A 23,925-nucleotide genomic window follows, 5' to 3' on the forward strand; every position below is an offset into this window, starting at 1 on the left:
CCTTTTCTTATTCTACTTTTAATACTTTTGAATTATATGAAAGAGGAAAACACTTCCATAAATTAGATATGTAAAAAATAAACCTACCAGAAATATAAAGCTAATATTTATACTGGTGTGGCTCGGTGGGGCAAGTGGTTAGTGCATCGGCCTCACAGCTCTGAGGTCCTGGGTTCAAATCCAGGTCAGTCCACCTGTGTGGAGTTTGCATGTTCTCCCCAGGCCTGTGTGGGTTTTCTCTAGATACTCCCACATTCCAAAAACATGCATGGTAGGCTGATTGGACACTCTAATTTGCCTTTAGGCATGAGTGTGAGAGTGAATGGTTGTCCGTCTCCTCGTGCCCTGCGATCGGCTGGCCACCGATTCAGGATGTCCCCCGCCTCTGGCCCGAAGTCAGCTGGGATAGGCTCCAGCAGCCCTCGCGACCATAGTTTGCATAAAACGGTTCAGAAAATGAATGAATGAAAGGCTCCAGCACACCCACAACCTTTGTGAGGATAAGTGCTTCAGAAAATGAATGAATAATTACTTTAAACAATGAAGGTCCAACAGAATACGGTGAAGTAGCAGCTTTTTCCCCCCATAGTAAAGATTGTTATAGTCTGCAAGATGGACAAAGTACCTCTTTTATCAAGTTGGCTACATAGAGAGCGGTAAGCGGGGTCTGCTCAGCAACTTTCATCACCACAGTGTTACCGGTTGCAAGAGCGGGGCCAAGTTTCCACGCCTGCATCAAGAGGGGGAAGTTCCACTGCAAAGAGAAAAGGAAGAGCAAACAAAATTTTACCACTTTGCATGACCCCTCAATGGTTTGATCTCACATTGCAAATATTATGACTCCGGTTTGAAAACAAAGCCTTTACAGTCCACCTTAAAAGATTACATTTCACACAGAACAGTGCAACATTTTTGCACATCCTAGTTTTGGTCTTTGAAATTTTTCCAAAGTTTAAATAGTGTATCAGGCTCCCACATCTCACAATCTACCAGATTTTAAGTGAGCAAAGTAGTGGCTTAAGTTTTCTGTTTGAGGCAACAGAAATGGCTGAAAGATAATGATTGTAATGCTTAATGCTTACTGAAAAAGTTTAATAAAAACAGTGAAAGGACAACAATGAAACACTTCAACTTGAAATTTAAAGTCAACCAGTTTGTAGTTTTGAAAGAAAACTCAATAAAACAAGTCATAGTTGGAAAGTAACATTGAGTGCCAGTTAAAATTACTCAGAGTGAGACGATGACGACTCATGCAGGAGTTCACAAAAGAACCTAGAAAGAACTCCAGGCCTCGCTGGTCTCAGTTAAGGTCAATGTTCATGACTCTACTATAAGAAAAACACTGGCCAAAGCTGGCATCCATGGCAGAGTTCCAAGGCGAAAACCATTGCTATCCAACAAGAATATAAAGGCTCGTATTACGTTTGCCAAAAAACATCTTGATGATCCTCGACAATTTTGGAAAAACATTCTGTGGACTGATGAGTCAAAAGTTGAACTTAATAGAAGGTGTGCAGCCCGTTACATTTGGCAAAAAAATGGCACAGCATTCCCTCAAAAGAACACTATACCAACAGTGAATCATGGTGGTGGCAGTGTAATGGTCTGGGGCTCCTTTGCAACCTCAGGACAAGGATGAGTTGCTGAAATTGATGGAAGAATGACTTCTGCTGTCTACCAACAAATTCTGAAGGAGAGCATACAGCCCTCTGTTTGTGCGCTCAAACTCCAGCGCCTTTGGAGCATGGAGCATGACAACGATCCAAAGCACACCATTCAGTCCACCTCTGAATGGCTCAAAACAAAACAAAGTTAAGGTTTTGGAGTGGCCAAGTGAAAATCTGGATTTAAATCCCATTGAAATGCTGCGGCGTGATCTGAAACTGGCTGTTCATACTAGAAAACCCTCTAATATTGCAGAATTAAAACAATTCTGCACAGAAGAGTGGGCCAAAATTCCTCCATAGCGTTGTGAAAGACTCATCACAAATTATCGCACAACCCATTATTAGGTTCAGGGGGCAATTACTTTTTCACAGAGGGCCAGACAAGTGCATGTTCCATTTCCTTGGGTTGTTTCTGTGTCATACTAATATTGGTTTGATGATCTGAAACCTGTGTGAAAAGTATGCAAAAATCACAGAAATCAGGAAGGGGGCAAATACTTTTTCACAGCACTGTAAATGGTTTTAGGGGTGAAAAAGTAGCATCGTTTTCGTCTGTATAATACAAATAATACAATGATTATTGTGCATGTTCTTTTCATAACTGTGTACCTCTTTTTGCAGTCACTCCCCTGCAGGCAAGGCAGAGAAATTTGCTTTTTATAAGAGGATGTAGAAATGCTAGAACTGAGATACAATACAGAGAACAAGTGTGTGTCAAAATCATCAAATGTGAGAATATAATCATGAAGTGAACTGGCTACAGAATCAAACTCAAAAGTCCCAATGCGGTAAATTTTCAAGAGACTCAGGTTAAGAGACACAGCTACTAACCACGCTGAAACGTTCAACCCCAGCATAAAAGATGCAAAAGCAGCCAAATCTCATATACAGTAATTAGATTTTATTGTTAAAAAAGCCACACATTTTTAAATTGTCCTCCGTGTGTAGATTTTCAAAGGGAGAAAACTGAATTCATGAAAGGCCCAGAAATTGTTGTGGATGTGTTTAATGCAATCTAATGTACTCAACTATTCTGCTTAAGAACATTAAAAAGGAAAATATCCAACCCCAACAGCTATCAATAAATGCTGTTATTGTCTCTGCAGACAGGTGGTTATGCTAAAGCACAAGAACAAGACTAGTTTTGTTATTGTGCCTTGAGATGGCGACTGTGAAAGAAGAATCGGTTCCTCAAACATTGTCCTTCTTTGGCTATGGAGTTACAGCAACCTTTTGAAGTTACAAAGGCACATTATGTTGCACAAAGGGGCACCATGGGCCTAGAGGAGTTTGAAACCTAATTCTTAGAGAACAGAATGTGTAAAGACATGACAATACTGTATTGGTGTAACTTCCAGAGACAATCATACAAGAAATGATCCAGGTGTCAACATTTTTAAAGAGGTCAGTTTCTGAAGGTGATTAAGACCATAGAATGGAATTTTAATTAGGAACTGCAAGCAATGATGAAACAAACTCATGGAACAGTAGAAAGCTATAAACAGCAACCATGGTGGAACATACACCATGAAAAATGTCCTGAGGTATCTTTTAGTTGAGGAGTAAAGGCGATCAAAAAATATAAATCAAGTAAATGTAGCAACCTTTAATATAACACAGATTTCAATGGGAAAATAATGGAGAAAACAAGCCATTAACACAAAACCTGTACAGCGTCAGCAACAGAAGGTACGTTGTCAAACATTGTTACCATGTGGTTGGGGTTTAAATCATCTCTATTGGGCAGCAAAAAGAGGAAAAGAGTGCCTCCATATATTGCTGGCTCATTTTAGCAACCAATTAATGATGATGATATAGGCATTTTTTGTACTTTTAGTAAGTAATTATCTAGAGAATTCATGTCAATGGAAAGTGAAGCATCTGATGTAAACAAAACCAGAAATAGGTTGTATTGTGCTTCATATGATGGTTTGTTGAGTGTGTGAAATGCTATGTAAGTCAGCTTCAGTTGAAGGACTGAAACACCATGAAACCAATATCGTTAAACAATAATCACCCCCAATTTATTCTACTATAAGAAATCACATGCACCGAACTCCATAATCAAAACACTGGATTGCAAGGGCAAACTCTGTGTAGAAAAATCTGAATCCATGATTTGTCAAACTTTTTTTTTTTCCCCACGGGTGCTTTAAGAGGTTCTCAGGAGTTACCGTGGTTCAAGGTAAAGTTAGGCTAATGCATAAGCCAATCTTCCAAGACACTTACATATCAACACACTTTATCATTCAGATCATTTTTGTTAGACTTCTAATGTACTAGAAGAGTATCCTGCTTTTCACCATTTATGTCAAATTAACTTATACTGAATGCATCTGAAGCTTACCGGTATGATTTGTCCACAGACTCCAATGGGTTCATGTCTGGTGTAGCAGAAATAATCTCCATCAATGGGAATGGTCTTTCCTTCCCATTTATCAGCCCAGCCAGCGTAGTATCTGAGAAGATAGCAATTATTTCAAACAGGCACAAAAGAAAAAAATCATTATACAGTTGTGGTCAAAAGTGTACATACACTTGTGAAGAACATAATGTCATGGCTCTCTTGAGTTTCCAGTTATTTCTACAACTCAGATTTTTCTCTGATAGAGTGATTGGAACAGATACTTCTTTGTCACAAAAAACATTCATGAAGTTTGGTTCTTTTATGACTATTATTGGTTAACAGAAAAAGTGATCAAATCTGCTGGGTCAAAAATATACATACAGCAACACGAATTAGCAATTTTGGTGACTTAGAAAGTTGTGTCAGTGAAATGAGCTTCATAGCATGGTCTCTTAACTTCTTGTGAGTGATTATGAGTGACTAAAGCTGGTGACTTCCTGAGGCCATTTAAATAGGGCTCATTGGATGCAAACGCCCACAAACGCTACAATGGGAAAGTCAAAGGTGCTCAGCATGGATCTGAAAAAGCAAATCCTTGACTTGAACAAGTCAGGAAAGTCACTTGGAGCCATTTAAAAGCAGCTGCAGGTCTCAAGAGCAACAGTGCAAACAATTGTTTATAAGTATAAAGTGCATGGCACTGTTTTGTCACTGCCACGATCAGGAAGAAAACGCAAGCTATCACCTGCTGTTGAGAGAAAATTGGTCAGGAGGGTGAAGACTCAACTGAGAATCACCAAAAAGCAGATCTGCCAAGAATTAGAAGCTGCTGGAACACAGGTGTCAGTGTTCACAGTCAAGCGTGTTTTGCATCTCCATGGACTGAGAGGCTGCCGGGCAAGAAAGAAGCCCTTGCTCCAAAAGCAGCACCTTAAGGCTCGACTGAAGTTTGCTGCTGATCACATGGACAAAGATAAGACCTTCTGGAGGAAAGTTCTGTGGTCAGACAAAACAAAGATCGAGCTGTTTGGCCACAATGCCCAGCAATATGTTTGGAGGAGAAAAGGTGAGGCCTTTAACCCCAAATACACCATGCCTACCTACCATCAAGCACGGTGGTGGTAGTATTATACTGTGGGGCTGTTTTTCTCCCAATGGAACTGGTGCTTTACACAGAGTAAATGGAATCATGAAGAAGGAGGATTACCTTCAAATTCTTCAAGATAACCTAAAGTCATTAGCCCGAAGATTGGGTCTTGGGGCAGTTGGGTGTTCCAACAGGACAATGACCCCAAACACACATCAAAAGTGGTAATGGAATGGCTAAATCAGGCTAGAATTAAGGTTTTCGAATGACCTTCCCAAAGTCCTGACTTAAACCCCATTGATAACTTGTGGACAATGATGAAGAAACAAGTCCATGTCAAAAAGCCATTAAATTTAACTGAACTGCACCAATTCTGTCAAGATGAGTGGTCAAAGATTCAACCAGAAGCTTGCCAGAAGCTTGTGGATGGCTACCAAAAGCGCCTAATTGAAGTGAAAATGGCCAAGGGACATGTTACCAAATAAATATTAGCACTGCTGTATGTATATTTTTGACCCAGCAGATTTGATCACTTTTTTCTGTTCACCCATAATAAAGTCATAATAGAACCAAACTTCATGAATGTTTTTTTGACAAAGACATATCTGTTCCAATCACTCTATCAGAGAAAAATCGAGTTGTAGGAATAACTGGAAACTCAAGAGAGCCATGACATTATGTTCTTCACAAGTGTATGTAAACTTTGACCACAACTGTAAGTGCTCTTCCTTCAGTGGTCACTTTTTGTAGAGAAATGGTCACTCATTCGCAAGGCACAAGGAGACAGAAAATCGTTCACGCTTACACCCATACCTAGGGGAAATTTATACTGTCCCATCAGCATATTCAGCATGTTTTTGGAATATGGGAGGAAACCAGAGTAACCCAAACCCACACAAGACCAGGGAGAACATGCAAACTACAGTGAAGACCGACAGGGATCAAACCCGCGACCCCAGAACTGTGAGGCCGATGCACTAACCACGGGTAATGCACCAAAAGGATGCTCAGGGAACAGAATGGTCTATTATTCTTGTCTGACGTATTGGCCAAAAATTGTAGTGCTTGTAATTAGGTTTGAGAGTTCTGCCAAATTTACAGTGGAGGAATTTGGATTGGATTGGTTAACTTTATTCATCCCGTTTTCGGGAAATTTCATTTGTGACAGTAGCAAGAAAAGGCATAGTTATAAGTTAGACAGTACAGTCGCAAAGGCCGCAGAACAACAAAGCAAAAGCACAAAGTACAAAGCAAATCAAAGTAAATGGGATCATTATGAATCACCAAATCAAATCATTAAGACAGAAAAGCAGCAAAAAGACGAAACGAGCAAGAGTTGACAAGTAAAAAGTATAAAGTACAAAGTAAAGTAAAAAGGAATGTATTAAGAAATATTAAAATGTAATTTAAAAAAAGATACAAGGGCTGTAAAACACGAAAAACATAAGAGTGTACAGAGCTACTGCCACTGGCTGCCGCGTGAACGGCACCATCTTGGAAAAAAAGATACAGTACAGTGGTACCTCCACATACGAGCAGCTCTACCTATGAGATGCTCGAGATACGAGGAAAATTTCGAGCAAATAATTCGCTCTAGATACGAGAAAAATTTCGAGATGCGAGAAAGCCAGGTGGCCATGCCATTGGATTGGATAACTTTATTCATCCCGTATTCGGGAATTTCATTGTGACAGTAGCAAGAAAAGGCATAGTTATAAGTTAGACAGTACGGGAGAGGCTGTTCATCATTTTTTTGCCACATCTCTTTCGTGTATAACAGATATCTACAAGCACTGGACGATTTCTTCACACGAGTTTCTCCTACACATGGACCAGAAAACGCACACCGCGCATGCGCGGGCAAAAAGAGGGCTTTCTGGGTAATGAAGTATACTCGTGCACACAACACCGAGAGCCGATGGCACCCTTTCTCAGAATAAAACTTCATTACCCACAATCAATACGTGGGTAGGCTGAGCTGTTGTTTTTCCTTCCTTAGCCTGTTCGCTCCCGCGATCACTCATTCAAGACTACTTCTCGTTGGCAAGTGGTCGTGCGTTACCCTATTGTGAGGACCTGTGTGCATCATTTTCAGAATATTTTGAAGGGAATACAACAGCAAACAGCCATCCATAGCGAACGTGAGGGTTGGTGTTTTTTCAGAGGGTTGGAACTAATTAATTTGTTTTTAGTTCATTTCAATGGGAAACGTTTGCTCAAGTTACGAGAAGATCGACATATGAGCTCAGTGCCGGAACGAATTAAGCTCGTATGTAGAGGTAGTTGCTTACCTGAAGTAAACATTTTTTGGCTGCCTTGAGTTCATAGCCCAGCACTAAGTCACACCACCTCAAACTCCAATACATCCCACACCAAGCTCTGAAACCACCCCATTCACTGTGGAGATAGTAGACACGAGACCTGTGCTCTATGATGTCAACCCCAGGAAGGCCACAGAACCGGATGGAATACCAGGGAAAGTAGTCAAGGCATGTGCTGACCAACTAGCACCAGTCTTCACTGACATTTTCAACCTGTCACTAGAACAAGCCACCATCCCAGCCTGCATAAAATCAGCCACCATCCTCCCAGTGCCCAGGAAGTCACCCGCAAACAATCTGGATGACTACCGTCCAGTAGCACTCATGCGCCAGGCTCTCAGCGGAGGAGCGCTCCCATCGTTTCCACTCGGTTCAATTTTGATTGCAGTGGGAGAAGTCATCTCATACGTGTTATGCCTGGTTCGCTTTCTTAGAGCGAAGGGTCAGCAAACCGAGAGGGAGAGGTTGGTGAGCATCGCTACTAATCAATCGTCCCACCGTCTTCTGCTGCCGGCTGCTCTCTCCTGGGAGGGCCAGACACACGGCCCAGGTCGATTGCGGAGTAGACGAGAACTTCATCGACTGCTCCGTGGTGACTAAACTGGGCATCAGGACTCACTCTTTGGACGTTCCTTTGAAGACCACCACGCTCAACAGGCAGCCCTTGAGCAGAGTACGACTCTGGACAGAGCCAATACCCCTCTGTTTATCCAGAAACCCCCAGGAGTTTACCAGTTTTTATGTTTTGGACACACATAGTTCTGGGCCTTCTATGGGTAAAGGAATACAATTCAGTCAATAACTGGTCAGGGTCCAAGGTGACAGCTTGGAATCCAGCTTGCTACACTAGGTGTCTCCAGTTGGCTCTTGTACCCACGAGATCTCCTCCAAGGTCATGCCCCCAGGCCATGGTGCCAGACTGTTACCACGACCTTTTGCAGGTTTTTACCATGAAAAGCGCTCCCACCTCATCTCGACGGATACATCTCTGACGCACTGGCCACAGCCTCACCCCGCCATCATCCTCCCCAGTTGGGGCAGGATTCTTCTTTATAATGAAGGATTGCTTCATCATTGTCAAGAACAGGTACCCTTTGCCTCTCATTGACTCAGCTTTTGCTCTGCTTCATAGGGCCTGCGATTTCACCAAGTTGGACCTCCATAAAGCCTACCACCTAGTCCGCATTCGGGAGGGAGATAAATGGGAGACAGCCTTCACCACCCCCTGGGCCATTTTGAGTAGCTAGTGTTGGAATTATTTTATATAAGTTATCCTGATTCTGTTATGACTGTTGAAATGTTAGTTAATAGAATGAGAGTGTCTTGGGCCCCTGGAAAGTTTCACCTTATTCAACAAAGAGGAACTACCCAGGGGGGGCGGACGCCTGTCTGTTTGTCTGTTTTGTGAGGGTTGCAAGATATCAGGAATAAGACTATAAAGATGTTATCTTGAGGGGGCATATGGTCATGATCAAAGAACCTTTTGTAACTGGGAGAGAACTATCTCTCCCTTGATCAGCTTGAAACTTCCTGTAACTTGGACACTCCCAAAACACAATAAGAGAATAGGCGAGGGGAGATTTTCTTCAGAGTGTTTCGAAGGGCTGAGACGCGAACGGTCTTGAGAACCTCTCATTTTTTGAATAAAGTTAACTCAAATTCTCTGTGCTTTCCTTCTTCACAGGTTGGTGAAACAAATGTCTGGTGTTTGAACCCAACATTTAATTGGTCCTTCGAGCCGGATCCCAAGATACCTAAGGATCCCAGCGGGTGAGCAAGATCCAGAAAAGTCTGTGGCCACAGCATAAAGATCCTTTTCTAGGACTGTTTCTTCCTTACGGGCTGGGGTCCAAAGGTTGAAGGGATACCGAGGACGCAGAGAATCGTGAGTAAAATTTTGTTTAAAAAGGAATGAATGAAGGCGTAACAGACCCCTTTAGTTGGAAAGACTAATTAAACTCTGTAAAATAAAGAAATAAAAGCCCTGAGAATCCTAGGCCCTATCAGGTAAAATTCAAACAACAAACATCCGCGGCGTAACAGACACCCTTAGTTGCAAAAGACTAATTAAACTCTGTAAAGGATATCGGAGTCCAAGTTGTATTGAACAAACAATAACCAGAAATTCGTGGCGTAACAGACACCCTTAGTTGCAAAAGACTAATTAAACTCTGTAAAGGTTTGCGGAGCCTTGGTTGCGAATTAAAAGGAGTGAACGTGCAAAAAGTGTGTTTGGAAATACATTTTACCATTTGGTGATTTGTATCTCATATCAAACAACAGGAGACAAATGTCGACCTCTAGTGGATGTATGTAGACGCGAAACTCCGCCTGAAAAGGTTGAAGTGAGTTTACCACTAAAGGAATTTATCGACATCCTGTTGTCTAAACCCAGTGTTAGTGCACTATAGGTGCAAAGACCCACTGGGACTAAATTTTATTCAAAAATGGGTAAAGTACAAAGTAAAACAAGTAAAAAAGAGGAATTCCTCTCGGAACTTGCGTCTAAAGACTGGAAGATAGTTCATAGAGAGGATCCCGACGCGGTGGAATCCTTGCGTTATTGGGGAAAAAAATATGGGTTCACCGGTAGACTAATAATAAAAGATATCCGTGAACTACAACAAAAAATCGAAAAATCGTGTAACAAAAAACGAAGTAAAATGCAAAAACGAGGTTATGATCAAACCAAAGCGTGGTTGCGAATAGCAGGGCAAATAGAAGAGGTTGAGAAAGTAGCTAAACAAAAAAGAGAAGAGATAACTATATTAGGCCTGTTAAAAAACAGTGGTCCCTCTTCAGCTCTCCTCGTGCGAGGCTCCACACGCAAGCGGGGAGCACGACGACGAGGGGGGGGAAAGGGGGCCTGCTGGTCGTGCGGCAAGGAGGGCCACATAGCCAGGGAATGCGGGGGCAACCCTCCCCGCGCACAGCGACGACATGATAGCGCACGACTAAAACAGGAGGTAGCAAAACAAATGGTTAACAAAAGTAAGGGGAGAGATAGATAAAAAAGGTGGTGAAACCCCCCTTCACAGATGCGGACCCCCCTCAAGCTAAACACTCTTTGCAAACAAAAGGAGAGGGGGGCTGGCTGGGGGGGGAGCGCCCATACAGTTTACTGCTCCCTTCACACCAAAAACAAAGGGCAGGAAAGACTACCACAAGAGAGACAGAGATAGTTGATAGTGTTGTGATATATATATTAGTGAAAAATTATGGGTCTTTTATTAAACACTAAAATTTATATTAGGAAATGCATAGTGAAAGGTTATTTTCCCTAAATTGTAATTGAGGTAATAGTGAGCACAGAAAATGGCTCTTATTTTAAATAAAACCGCCTTCTTAGAGCGGATAGGAATTCAGCCAGAGCTTTAACTATTGGGTTTTAGAAATATGAGAGTGATTTGCGATTTAGACTCAAGTATTAAGAATCATCCAAATTATTAATGATATCAAACATGAAAACAATGCAGAAACGGCATTTATCCAAATTATTAGGTAAATTTAGATAAAATAATTGATTTAGGATAGGCATGATTTCCCTGGGACGGAAGAGGCATGGAATGTTTTTAAGTGCACAAAAGGCATTCCTTGTTTTGCCCGGAACAGGTGGAAAATGCTTTAGCGTGGTTCATATTAATGACTATTAGAATATTAATTGCATTAGCATCAAACAGTTAATGTCAACCAAACAACATTAACCTATTTCTTTTGAGAATGATTAGGCTGATAGCACAGCAAAAAGGTGGTTAGCTGCCAAGAAGCCCCAGACTGGGGATGGCTCTTAACCAGTGATGAAAAAATTGCAGACCACTGAGTGTAAATGAATGGTTGTTTTGTTTGTCTTTTTGTGTTTCTAAATTGGCCGACCATCAAGATATGATCAATCAGATATCAAGGTGGAAAATGATTTAGAAATTTGAAACCAAATTTTTGATGAAAATTATGGAAAATTGTTTAGTCAAATGAAATTTTAATGGTAAAAGCAGCAGTACTCCAAACGTGAAATTTGAAGTGGAGAAACAAATCTGCTATGCAAAATTTAGGAGCACTGAAAAGACAGTGCTTGATACCAAATTCCAAAGTACTATTGATTTATTGTGATAATGGCATCCAAATTGTGTTAACAGAATAATTGACTGAATTGACAAAAGTTTCCATATTTCTTTCCGAAAAAAAAAAAAAAAAAAAATATGGAAATCTAATTTAGTGGAATGTACCAAACACCATTATTAACTACACGATTGGAACTGGAGGATGAGGCTAAGCATATGTCTGCATAAAAGAAAAAACTTTAAGGAAACGCATTAATTTTGGGTTGGCAGAGGGAGATTGCATTTCTCAACAGGAAACATGATGAGCAACCCGGGATGAGAGTGCAAATGTTCCTGACCAAACCAGCAGACATGAAAATAGCGGATCCATTTTGTGCTCTGTAAGAAGGTTCTCTCAGTTGAAACGTATGAGACAGGTAAGATAAACTTTTTGACGTAATCAGACAAAATGGCAAGCACTCCAATATTGATTGGAAAGATTATTGCTCGGGGAGCAATGCTGTAAGCCATGAGGAACTTTTTATATTGGTTTTATTGTCTCCATATAAAAAAAGCGTTTCAATTGAGACTACACCTTCTTACAGATTTTTAAAGTAAACAATTGTGACTAGATCTTCTTACATATTTTTGAAGTAAACAATTAGAGAGAAAAGAGAAACTACAATGGATAGAAATGTAACTAGAATTTAATTTTATGCCTGACTATTGTGAAATATTGATTAAGAAAGATTCATAGGAGATGATTGGCAAACTCCGAAGACAATGGAATGTTACATTTGATAATAAGACTACTAGTTTGGGATATTTTGAATTAAAAAACACTGAGGTTAATATGCAACGCAATACACATTGTTAAATGAATTGGGACTTGATTAGTATGCATTTTAAAAGTAATGGGTTTTAATTGCTCTAAAGGATACAATTATGTTAAAAATATTGACCCTGACAAACAAGGGGTGATTACATTTTACTGGGTTCAATTCTATTTAGAATTATAAATGTGTGCATTTTGTTTCTGAATATTAATTGATGTGAATCTAAACTGTTACAGAGAACGGGAAAGCTGTTTTCCTGAGGAGAAAGCAGCCTGGTTTGCTTTTTGTATTTTTCCTATTTTTAGTATGATTAGTTAATTTGTGTAATTGTAGGAAAGAGGGAAAAACAAATATGGGTTTTGATCTTAACAAGGAAACAGTGTTCAAAATAGAATATCAGCTAGCATGTTTAATTTTGACTGATAAGGTATTTTAAATTTTCACAAACATAATGATGGATGTTAAGCACGTGTTAAAGATAACGACAGAACACAGCAGCATACACAACAACAAAACTGAGCCGATCTCAAGAACAGTGCAGACGAACTGTACAAAGCTAAAGGCCTACCGTGCCTACCAAAAATGTATTCCATAATTGAGCCATAAATGTCTCAACAGGGGGGAGGTATGGTGAAGAGGTAAAAATACCTATTTTAAAATTTTTGTAGGAACTGTTTAATTTGTTATTTTATTGATCTGTAAAGAACATGGGCTCTCCAGAATCATCTGGAGTGACAATGGAGCTCATTTTTCAAACAGCATAGTGCAAAACATGGCAAAACAACTGGTAGAACTAGCTCGAGATTAACACCTTTTGAGATAGTTATTGGAAGACCATTCCAACTTCCTTTATGGGAAGATGAAGGAGAGAAACTATCCAAAGAACATGTAAGGTGCCGTGATCTTTTGTCTATCTTGCAGGAGGTGGTGTAGCCAGGTGACTGGATCCTGATCCGAGTCATAAAAATGAAGTCCTGGTTCTCTCCACGATGGGAAGACCCATTCGTGGCCCAACTCACCAACCTCCACAGCAGCAAAGATCGCTGAAAAGTCAAAGTTGATTCAGGTCAAGAGTTCGAGACAGGTGACTCTGAGTGGACTAAGTCGGACGGTGTCAAAACCCTTGTCCGTGAAGAAACTCATCTGACGTCTACTCACCAGCCACGAGCACCCCTCACTTAACCCTGACCTCCCATAGACTTTGCACCTCTATACAGAAGCAACAGTGAAAGCTGTTGCCATCCACATCACAGTGACTGGACTGTCAGTGACAGCCTGGGCGTATCTGAACGCACCGCCCACAGAGACTCGAGTTGGAAAACAAGTGCAGGAAACGTCCTGCCTCAACACTGGAATGGCAGAGCCAAGCGGTCCGCTCCTGGATGGGGAGACGGGGACCCAACCTACATCGACAGCATCGGGGTTCCCCGAGGTGTACCGGATGAGTATAAACTCGCTAACCAAATGGCAGCTGGTTTTGAATCATTCCTGTGTTGGTGGTGTACTATTAACAAAAATGTGGACAGAATCAACTACATCCATTACAATGTGCAACGACTGGGGAACAGGACGGAGGAAGGGTTTGCAGCCATCCATGAACAGTTGTCGGCTACCTCTTTGATGGCGTTCCAGAACAGAATTGCTGTTGACATGCTCCTGGCAAAGGAAGGTGGCGTGTGCTCCATCTTTGGCGACCAATGCTGCACGTTCATCCCTAACAACACAGCAGCTGACGGGAGTTTAACCATAGCCCTGGAGGGCCTTCGATCCCTCAACAGCAAGATGAAAGAACATTCTGGAGTCGACACCTCAATGTGGGGCGAATTTGGTAGCATGTTTGGCGAGTACAAACAGTTGATTGTATCAGTTTTAATGTCAATCGCTGTTTTTGCTGCCATTCTCACAACTTGTGGATGTTGCTGCATTCCCTGTATTCGTGCGTTATGTGAAAGGTTAATAACAAATGCTATACAACCAGTCAAATCCGAAAGGTATGCCTTATTGACATCTGGAGGCGAACCACGGGATGACGACGACGCCGACGCATCTGGGGATGAGGAGGAAATGCAGTTCATGGGACTGCCTGACATGTTCCCAGATGCTAAAGACTATGGCATTAACTTCTGAGTGTAACGTTTTCTGTTATTTTTGTGATCCTGTAATGTGAAAATCTGAAAAGAAGAGGTTATGGGTGATGATATTTTATAACAAGAATCTGGATAAACAGGAGGGTTATGTTGGAATTATTTTATATAAGTTATCCTGATTCTGTTATGACTGTTGAAATGTTAGTTAATAGAATGAGAGTGTCTTGGGCCCCTGGAAAGTTTCACCTTATTCAACAAAGAGGAACTACCCAGGGGGGGCGGACGCCTGTCTGTTTGTCTGTTTTGTGAGGGTTGCAAGATATCAGGAATAAGACTATAAAGATGTTATCTTGAGGGGGCATATGGTCATGATCAAAGAACCTTTTGTAACTGGGAGAGAACTATCTCTCCCTTGATCAGCTTGAAACTTCCTGTAACTTGGACACTCCCAAAACACAATAAGAGAATAGGCGAGGGGAGATTTTCTTCAGAGTGTTTCGAAGGGCTGAGACGCGAACGGTCTTGAGAACCTCTCATTTTTTGAATAAAGTTAACTCAAATTCTCTGTGCTTTCCTTCTTCACAGGTTGGTGAAACAAATGTCTGGTGTTTGAACCCAACACTAGCCATGCCATTTGGACTCTGCAATGCACCAGCGGTTTTCCAGGCGTTTGTCAATGATGTCCTTCGAGATATTCTGTACCAGTTTGTGTTTGTGTACCTAGATGAGATTCTGATCTTTTCTCTTACCCCAACAGAGCACAAACAGCACATGCACCGGTACTGCAACGTCTCTTAGTGACAGCCTTTATGTGAAGGCCAAGAAGTCTGAGTTCCACGTTTCACCTATTTGTAGTTTGGACCGACCACATCAATTTGGAGTACCTCAAGTCAGCTGGGAGGCTGAACCCTCATTAAGCCAGGTGGGTCATGTTTTTAGTAGATTTGATTTCACGCTGTTTAAGGTCGCAGGGTCTAGAAATGGGAAATTTGCTGCACTGTCCCGTGTTTTCAAACCCTCGGACTCAGACATCCTACCACACTCCTTTTTAGTGGCGACCATGCGGGTTGACCTTTAGGCAGAGGTCCTGGGGGGCCAAGATTTGAAGCCTTACCCCAGAGAAGGTATACAGGGTCCATATCTCAGCTGACCTCTCTTGGGCAGGCAACACCGCAGCATTTCCTGAGGGTACTCAGGAAGGAACAACACCAACTTGCTGATGATCGTCTACCGGTCAGCCATTGAGAGCGTGCTGATTTATGATCTCATCTCATTTTCTGTACCGCTTTTTCCTCATTAGGGTCGTGGGTGGTGCTGGAGCTAATCCCAGAGGCGGGGGACACCCTGAATTGGTGGTCACCCGATCGCAGGGCACAAGGCGACGGACAACCATGCATAATCACACCCATAACTAGGGGCAATTTAGTTTCCAATCAGCCTACCATGCATGTTTTTGGAATGTGGGAGGAAACCAAAGTACCCAGAGGAAACCCACGCAGACCCGAGCGAGAACATGCAAACGCCACACAGGTGGACCGATCTGAACTTGAAGCCAGGACCCCAGAGCTGTGAGGCCAATGTGCTAACTACCCGAGCCACCGGGCCACCCTGACTTATGATGTGTCACTTAAGCGCTACAAAAGCAGACTGGAAAACACTTCAGATTATGATCAACACAGCTCAAAACATTACCTTGCACTAAAACAACATAGCTACCTCATGTGCTGCACACCACTTGAGTCCTTTTTACCTCACTTCATTTTTATTTGATATAAAACTTTTTATGACTACAGTGGTACCTTGAGATACGAGCTTAATCCGTTCCGGAACTGAGCTCGTATGACGAGATTCTCGGAACTCGAGCGGACGTTTTCCATTGAAATGAATGGAAAACAAATTAATTCGTTCCAGCCCTCTGAAAAAACACCAAAAACAGGATATTGGATTGGAATTTTTTTTTATTTCTTCTAATTCGCCATCTATTAACAAAGTAACACATAACTAGTGGTTTAATGGTAATAAAATGTGTTTAATCTAACTAAAATTGGGCAGATTTCGCCGACGGGAGACAGAGACGTTTGGGGGTGTGGGGTCGTTTTTTTTCCCACGACAACGCACTCCTAAACGGAACAGACAAATTTAAATTAACTTGGATTAATATATACAGACACTCAAACATACGTTTAATGTAACTTTACACAAAACTGAATTCTAATTTTGTTGTAATCTTTTGTTATTCACGTTCGCTATCGATGGACTGTTTGCTGTTGTATTGCCTTCAAAATATTCCCAAAATGATGCACACAAATGTCCTCACAATAGAATAACGCACGACCACTTGCCAACGAGAAATAGTCTTTAAAGAACGATCGCGGGAGCTTCTTTCCTTAGAAAGAATAACAGGAAATACAATCGTTGAGCTTACCCACGTATTGATTGTGGGTAATGAAGTTTTATTCTGAGAAAGGTTGCCATTGCCTATGGGTGTTGTGTGCATGAGTATACTTCATTACCCAGAAAGCCCTCTTTTTGCATGCGCGTTGTGCGTTTCCTGGTTTTAGGAGAAACTCGTCTGAATTAATCGTTCCGTGCTTGTAGATATTGTTATACACGAAAGATATATAAAAAGACCTGGCTTGGTCGCATCACGAAATTTTGATCGCATGACGGGCGAATTATTCGATCGAAATTTCCGCCGTAAAACGAGAATTTTGTATGACGAGCGGTCGTATGACGAGGTACCACTGTACTTATTTATGTGTGCACTTTATGGGGAAGCGTTAAATCTCATTGTACTTGTACAATGACATTAAAAGGCATTCAATTGAATTAAATTCAATTTGCGGAAGCCACTATAAGAAGCTCATCAGGTTTGTATGAAATATGCATTTTTGGCCGAAAAAAGAAAATGTGCTGCAGAACTGTGCTCACTTCAATGTCACCAAACAAGACATGGGGGGGAAAAAGATCTATCCAAGTATTTTTTTAAGTAAAGTTGATTATTTCAATAGCATATTTTCATTCGTTCATCTTCCCTTCTGCGCATCCTCAAAAGCATTGCTGAAGCCTAACCCAGCTGATTTCGGGCGAAAGGCAGACTACACCCTAGACTGGTCGTCAGTCAGCCGTAGGGCACATAGAGACAAACAACCATACATCCTCACAATCATACCGCCACCAGCGAGAATCAAGCCCGCGCCTGCCCGCACCGAAGTCAGGCAAGTGAACCTCTACACCACAAGGCGGCTTGCATATATTCAGGTCGTAACAACAACAACAACAAAAATCAGTCAGGATGATGGAGCTAATCCACAATGCTGCTCCCAGAGTCAATACAAGGAAATGAGATCATATACACAGTCAGTTAATCATTACACTGGCTACCTGTGAGTCAAAGGTTGACCATAAAATCTGCTGGTCTACACACAATAACCTTGGGGCAAAATATATGCTCACTTTTTTTTTTTACCTTTACAAAGATTCTGTACCCCTTAGGTCAGAGGTGGGCAAACCGGTCTTCGAGGGCCGCTGTGGGTGCAGGTTTTTGTTCCAACCAATACAACACAGACAGTTTAACCAATTTGATTTATGCTGAAACAAGAAGCATCTGGCTGCAATCCACTGAGTGTATATCTAACATACCAGCTTGGTGGAAAGGGTTCCTCTTATGGGTTGGAACAAAAACCTGTACCCACTGTAGCCCTTTGTGGAATTGCCCACCCTGCCTCAGGTCATCGGTCTGTTGAGTGTTCCAAAAACTACAGCTATACCTATTGTTCAAATACCCAATTATTAAATGTCTTACATAGGGTGCCAAATTACTCAGGAACAGCCATGAATTTGTCTTGGGAGTAACGGTAACAGGAAACGCTTCAACCTTATCACGACCAAAACACCTCGGCAACATAATGCCAACCTTCATTTACTCGTGTGTTACCTGAGACATTTGACCACAGTGGGCAGATCCACTGTGTAGGAGACAGCATATGGCTTGCCATTGTCAAGGGTCTCCAGTTCCTATAAAAACAACCACAATTGCATCAAAGTCAAATATGTGTTGTACACTGTTCATGATTGATGTAAGATATTGTTGGGCAGGACATAATGCCGCTCTTTAGAATAATCTTGATCGGCGGAGCGGCGGGATGTATTCTCTTCTTGCAAGAATTAAATGTGATGTGACTACAGATGCCTTTTTTATTGAAAGCTGAATTGGAAAAATATTTAAACACTTCATTAATCAGTACTTGTTCAACAATTTTCTTACATGTTGTTCACCTCTTTTTCAATCTGTACGTATATGTCAATAAAATACTTTGGACTTAAAAGTATTTGATGCGTGCCAAAGATTATGTAGTGATCAATGGTCAAGCGCAAAATGCTGTGCGGAAAACATTACACATTTTTGTAATTTGTCAAAGAGACAAAACAGGTTTGGTGTATTTGACCGTCTTTTATAACAACTGACTGCAAGATAGGCAGAATCCCTCTCAATTGCATCAGCCAGTCGGCTGAGAAGCAGGCCACGATGGGAGGCATCCATCCGTCTCCATGGCGATCCCAATTTGAAGGCATTGCGTGCTGCTTTCACTGCCTTGTCAACATCCACCTGGACAGAAAATAAAACCACATTCATTAGTTTCACTATTTAAAAGTAACCAAGCTATAACAATGCAAAACTCTCAAACACAATATGAAGAACTCTTCCAAATTGTACAGCACAGTGGACAATACTGCCCATATTTATATTTTCGGAATTCGCAATTTACCACTGGCAGAATACCAATTTAAGGACTGACGGGCAAGCAGGGATCCAGGTTTAGACTGTCTTTTGTCCAAAGTCAGCTGGGAAAGGCTCAAGCACCCCGCCGGCGATACCATATTTTTTTGTGAACAAATCAAAAGAACATGAAACCTAGCAGCCGATATGAGGCAGAATACAGGAGACGGTAAAAGAAATGGACTTTCTGTTTTCATGTCAAATTACTGCCTAAGGCAGAGGTGCAATGTATCCTGGATTACAATCTAGGTGTAAAAGAAAACCTGATTGCCCTTCACAGTTTACCATTCAATGCCTGTTGGAATTATTATTATTATAAATTTGCATTGTTGTACATCTTTTGCAAAAATAACCCTCCTGATTTACAACGGGAAAAACGCTCCTCTATCCAACTGTACTTATCAAAATTGTTTTGAAACCTCGACCTCTCACACGGATCCGGGAGGACTCCTAAATTGTTTTGTAACCTCGACTTCTCACACGGTCGCAAGCTCCCACTGAAGATCCGGGAAGGACTCTTAATTGTTTTGACTTGGACTCCGGCGCAGGGGGCAATACCGTTCGCCATCCGAAAAGACTCGCAATTGTTTTGATTTCTGGCCTTAATTGTTTTGAATAGAGGCTTGCTTGGTTTACCTCTCATGCAATTGAATTGAATAGATGACCTTAATTGTTTTGACTCTAGATTGGTCCACAAACATAGATGCCCTGTACAAAAGGGGCCAGAGCCGCCTCTACCTACTGAGGAGTCTACGGTCCTTTGGAGTGTGCAGGACACTGCTGAGGACTTTCTACGACACTGTGGTGGCATCTACAGTGTTTTATGCAGTGCTCTGTTGGGGATGCGGGAGCACGGAGAGGGACAGGAACAGGCTGAATAAGCTGATCAGGAGGGCCACCTCTGTTCTGGGCTGGACTCTGTGGAGGAAGTGGGAGAGCGGAGAATGCTGACCAGGATGATGTCCATCATGGACAGCACCTCCCACCCCCTGCATGAGTCTGTGGAGTCCCTCCGAAGCTCCTTTAGCAATAGACTGCGGCACCCTCATTGCAGGAAGGAGCGCTTCCGCAGATCCTTCCTCCCATCAGCCGTCAGGCTCTTTAACAAAAGAAATGGCTGAGTGTTAAGACCTACCGTATGCATGCATGTACATTTATGTGTATGTATGTATATATGTGCTAAGCAACACGCTTATTTATTTATATATTTATTCATGTATTTATTTATTAACTTACTTATTACCTATCTATTTATGTCTAAAATGCCTTTCCTATTCCTGCATCCTCACCCTCTTGCTACTGTGACAACAAAATTTCCCGAATACGTGATGAATAAAGTTATCCAATCCAATCCAATGCAATTAAATGGGCAGGAGAGGATTCGATTCCTGAGAATGAACCTGGATGAAGGAGAGTCGGTTCGATTCTCTCTTGCAAAAAAACCCAAAGATGATCGTCCTGCCTCTTTTGTATTACAAGGTGCATTTGGAAATACCTATTGGTGAACCTATCAATGCCCTAAAACATATAATACAGTATACATTATTCTATTAAAATGTGATGCATGCATAGGGGTGTTTATAAGCTTTTCAAATGCTGTTAACCAATTTGGGAAATTATAGTTTCTGGTATTAATTATGGTTGAAACAATTGTTATTGTTATTTATTGTTGCTCTCAATCCCTATCCTCACAGGTAATGGAGTCCACATAAACCATTCTTATTATTCTGAATATTTAACATTTTTTGGTACAAACAATCAATTGTTTTAGTAAGATGAGAGGATCATGCCACGATTCAAAGAATTCAAGAAGAAATGCGCAAAAAAAGTGATGGATATCTATCAGTCTGGAAAAGGTTACAAAGCTATTACCAAGGCTTTGGGGCTCCAGCAAATCACCTTTCAGAGGCATTATCCACAAATGGAAAAAACTGGGAACAGTGGCAAACCTTCCCAGGAATGGTCGGCCAGCTAAAATTACTCCAAGAGTGCGACGATGACGACTCATCCAGGAGTTCACAAAAGAACTTAGAAAAACATAGAAAGAACTGCAGGCCTCGCTGGCCTCAGTTAAGGTCAATGTTTATGACTCTACTGTAAGAAAAACACTGGCCAAAGCTGGCATCCATGGCAGAGTTTCAAGGCGAAAACCATCGCTATCCAAAAATAATATAAAGGCTGCTATTACGTTTGCCAAAAAACATCTTGATGATCCTCTACACTTTTGAAAGAACCTTCTGTGGACTGAAGAGTTAAAAGTTGAACTTATTGGAAGGTGTGAGGCCTGTTACATTTGGTGAGAAAAATGGCGCAGCATTCCATCAAAAGAACACTATAGCAACAGTGAAGCATGGTGGTGGCAGTGTGATGGTCTGGGGCTGCTTTGCTTCCTCGGCGCCAGGACGACTTGCTGTAATTGATGGAAGAATGAATTGTGCTGTCTACCACAGAGCTGCCAACTTCTCCAGAATTTCCGGAGTTTACTCTGGACGAGTAACGCAAACTCCGGGAATCCTGACAACCAATATCTTGGAACGAAAACCCGCACCCACCCTTGTTCTAAAGGAAGTGGGAGTACACAGCATTGGTAAGTGAATATGCCTGCTCAGGATAAGCACATATTGGATGGCAATTTGGATGAAACTTCTATTAAGAAGCTCAGACACAAGTTTAATGGTTCGTATTCGTGATCTGATAATGCTAGAAAACCCTCTAATATTGCAGAATTGAAACAGTTCTGCAGAAAAGAGTGGGCCAAAATTGTTCCAAAGCGTTGTGACTCATCACAAATTATTGTAAATGCTTGATTTCTGTTATTGCTTATTGCTGTTATTCCTTATCCATTATTTTATTTTGAAATTTTCACAGATGCATCTCTTGAACCTCACAACAATCTACTGTGCTCTCCTTGGCTGTCTCACAACAACCACTATCCATGTTTCAAGATTCTCATCTGTACTTTTGACCGCCGTTTGTCGTCACAGAGTTCAGAGGGTGTTTTTTATTTAAATTTTTCCCAAGTGTGGATAAAGCAGCTGCTTGTGTTCTTATCATCATGACTCCCAAGAAAATTACCAGTGTTGATAAAAAGAAGTGGTCAGCGAGGAGGACAAGACAAGTTGGTCGAGGGGCATAAAAGCAAACTCTCTAGAGTTAATGGAACACTCGGCAATACAGGAGGAATATAACGAGAAGGCGGATAAGAAGGAAGCAGCGGGCATTCCAACAGCAAAAATCAAAGAAATGCCGAACTTTCTGTTTTCATAGAAAAAAAACATCCAGAAAAAGTGTTCACGGATCGCCCACTTTGACAACGTTTGTCTGTTGCATTATAGAAAAAGTTGTCAAAGGCAAGTGTCTTTGGATATTTTTTTCGAAATGTCCGTCAACCAGCACTGCAGAAGGGTGACTCATAAAATGTGTGAAAAATTAAATTCCCAAAAAATCATAAAATGTTTGTTGTTTAATGTTTATGTTGTTTGAATTCTTAATGTTGCGTTTATGAGATGTGTTCATGTGTTTGTGTGCTCTCTCTCTTTTACCTACAGTTAGCTTCCTGTTGTTCCCCTGTGTTTCAACACGGATAGATATTGCATGCTTGTTATTCATTTTAAGACATTAATAAATCATTTTCTATTAATTTTTTTCTCATTTTTGTGTTTCTCACATCTTTCATACAAAATTGGGACTTTGACCAATTTTAAAGGGTTTAGTTGGTATTTGTGTGAGGACTGAATGAATGAATTAGAGAATTTACATATAAAGTACTGTTCTACTTACGAAATTTTCAAGTCACGAAAAAAGTTCTGGAACCAATTAATTTCGTAAGTAGAGGTACAACTGTATTATTAATTATTTGATTAAAAGATGTATTAAAACTGAGAGTTTGGAGGCATCACTTTCTATTCATATTGACAGTGCTCTGTGAAATAGTTTATTTTCTATGGTGTTTTAATCACACTATGTGATTGATCATGGCATTTGTGAGGGGTAAAATACAAAGTAGAACTTTTCATGAAGTAAGAGGAAGTGCAAATATAAACGGAAGTAAACTTGTAATGAAAAAAACTATATGTAGAAAAAAATAATTTGATGCTGCATTATTTTTTGGTTATCCATCGTGTCAGGTTGCCAAGCGATATCTTAATGACAACCAACCGAGAATAGCAGGATTTCGTAGGGTCAAAAACATGCTTATTAGTCACAAAGCAGGAGTGGTGAGAGAATACCATTGGCTGCATAATCTTAAAAAAAATCTATCAAGAGCACCTTGGCTGGTCAATCACAATCGAAGTAATGAGCACCTCTGTTTCACAGCAAGTCTCCGCACTCAGTCAGCATCTAAGATATTGTAACGGGTTCTAATGTTGAAGTTTTGTTTACGTACTGTCCTTGAAGACACCATGAAAGTGGGCAAAGAGGGGAGTGTACAGCGGAGTCTGACAGAAGTTTTCGGGGGTGGAGGGGTTGTTGTTGATGCGTCGGCTACGGCAGACAGTAACCTTCAAATGACAAATAAATGACTAAAAACCGAACAATGCTGGCAACTCCTTTGCTGATGTTACAAAATATTTTAGCGTTGCTCCTCCCCACAATGTGTCCATCTATCATGCAGTTTGGATCGTTTCACGCTGTTCTTTGTGATTTCTCTTTCTTTTGTGAGTGTATCAATCCCTGCTAGCCTGAAAAGCATGTTGCTTTATCCAAGGTTGTTACTATGGCTAAACGTCAATTAGTTGAGAATGATGTATAATTGTTAAGAA

General features: G+C 41.2%; 1 protein-coding gene across 2 annotated transcripts in view; it reads right to left on the minus strand.

Annotated features, from left to right (window-relative positions):
• The window catches only part of LOC144073518 (aldehyde dehydrogenase, mitochondrial-like), a 49,724-nt gene that overhangs the window by 21,791 nt on the left and 4,008 nt on the right, over positions 1 to 23,925 (minus strand). For both annotated transcript variants that reach the window (XM_077599440.1, XM_077599439.1), the window contains exons 3-6: positions 18,851 to 18,991; positions 18,320 to 18,399; positions 4,015 to 4,126; positions 626 to 754 (exon numbers count right to left, since the gene is read on the minus strand). In XM_077599440.1, the coding sequence (XP_077455566.1) occupies positions 626 to 754; positions 4,015 to 4,126; positions 18,320 to 18,399; positions 18,851 to 18,991 (462 nt within the window). The remainder of the gene's footprint in view (positions 1 to 625; positions 755 to 4,014; positions 4,127 to 18,319; positions 18,400 to 18,850; positions 18,992 to 23,925) is intronic.

This window comes from Stigmatopora argus, chromosome 4, assembly GCF_051989625.1.
Source record: "Stigmatopora argus isolate UIUO_Sarg chromosome 4, RoL_Sarg_1.0, whole genome shotgun sequence".
Lineage (NCBI taxonomy): Eukaryota > Metazoa > Chordata > Actinopteri > Syngnathiformes > Syngnathidae > Stigmatopora > Stigmatopora argus.